Below are 1,671 nucleotides of genomic sequence, written 5' to 3' on the forward strand. Positions count from 1 at the left end.
ATTTTTATACTCTGTAGTGTTTATAAAAACGAAAAATCCGCTTCTACCCTGCAAGGGTTTTTATAATTTTTCTCTCTGTTTGGTGAGCTATTGTTGTTGGGTTTTTTTGTTTGTTTTATTTTAATTCTATTTCTTTTTTTTCTTTGTTTGTTTAAAATTAAATTGATACTTAGTAAGATTTTTTTTTAAAATACAATTCTACTCAACGAGGGTTTTACAGTTTTCTCCCTAGTCAGTCCGATAGGGTTGCTTTTTACTCATTATTTTCTATAGATTAGAAAAAAAATCACTATCCAGCATGGCCTTTGTAATTTTCTCTTTCGCAAATAAGTTTTGTGCAGGTCTTCTCTTAAATTTCTGAAATAATCCCATTGTACTTAGTGGGGATTGTAAAACAGTCCACTTTTACTCAGTAAGGATGTCGTAATTTTCTTTCTTGCCGGTAAGGTTTCTTTTAAAAAAAACAACTCTTGTTCTGATAATGTTTTGCTTAGATTTGGTATTCCCCGGGAGCGTGTTCTTGGACCTGTCTTGTTTGCAATGATATTTTAAGACAATGTGCCTTGAAGAACCATCTTTATGCCAATGACACTCAGATTTATTAAGTCTAAAGATTTAGATCAAATATCACTATAAGTCCACTTCACTGAGCAATGTAATATGTAAATAAAATAATGGATGACCAGTGCTAAATTGAAACTTAAATGATGACAAGACGGAAATAATGTTTAGTGGAAATACAAAAGCAATTACGAATCTTCAAGAACAACAAATTGATATCAATAACCATACCATTCGTTCAAAAAGAAGTCTTAAAAATCGAGAGAAAGAGAGAGAGAGAGAGAGAGAGAGAGAGAGAGAGAGAGAGAGAGAGAGAGAGAGAGAGTCCCTCCATGATGCCAGGTGGTGGTTTTGAACAGGTTTCTACTTAATTTACGTCTCTCTCGACACAACTTAGATCATTTCGACCTTCTCCCTTATTCTACCTCGTGTTACGCCTGTTTCGTTCTCATTTGCACCATTTCGTTCTTGTTGGCTTCCTACCTCTCCCCCCTATTCTCTTCCCCGCACAAGACATACTGGAATATAAAAAATCAAGCAAAAAAAAACAACAACAAAAACAACAAAACAGCAGAAAGAAACAAAGAAACAGAAAAAAAAGATAGAAACAAAGAAAGAAACAATTTTAAAACTCTTTCTTTTCATTTTAACAAATTAATAAATCTCCAAGGTTACACCCGCATCATCCTGCTAACGTCTGCTTCCCTCCACTCCCGCTTCCTGAGCGTACAGGGGAACCCTTGGACATATTCTCAACAACAACAACACCGTCAACAACAGCAACACCATCAACAACAACAACAACAGCAACAACAGTAACAACAACAACAACAACACCAACAGCAACAATAACACCTTCTACACCACCACCACCAACAGTAACAACGCCGGTACCACCAATATCATCAACGGCAACAGAAAAAGCAACAGTAAAGACAACTGCAACAACTACAGAAATACCAACGCCAATCCCTGCATCATCATCATCATCATCATCATCATCATCAACAGATGTTGTCTTGGGCGGAGAAAAGGACAATATACTCCCCAGTAACCTTATCAGGTAAGGGATTTCTCATCATCTCTACCACCCACCCCCTCCCAACCCCC

General features: G+C 36.7%; 1 protein-coding gene across 1 annotated transcript in view; it reads left to right on the forward strand.

Annotated features, from left to right (window-relative positions):
• The window catches only part of LOC101853361 (SCO-spondin), a gene marked incomplete at both ends in the record, with an annotated part of 39,730 nt that overhangs the window by 3,742 nt on the left and 34,317 nt on the right, over window positions 1-1,671 (forward strand). The window contains 1 exon segment of the mRNA XM_013089928.1: window positions 1,573-1,624. Within this exon segment, the coding sequence (XP_012945382.1) occupies window positions 1,573-1,624 (52 nt within the window).

This window comes from Aplysia californica, unplaced genomic scaffold (assembly GCF_000002075.1).
Source record: "Aplysia californica isolate F4 #8 unplaced genomic scaffold, AplCal3.0 scaffold01082, whole genome shotgun sequence".
NCBI lineage: Eukaryota > Metazoa > Mollusca > Gastropoda > Aplysiida > Aplysiidae > Aplysia > Aplysia californica.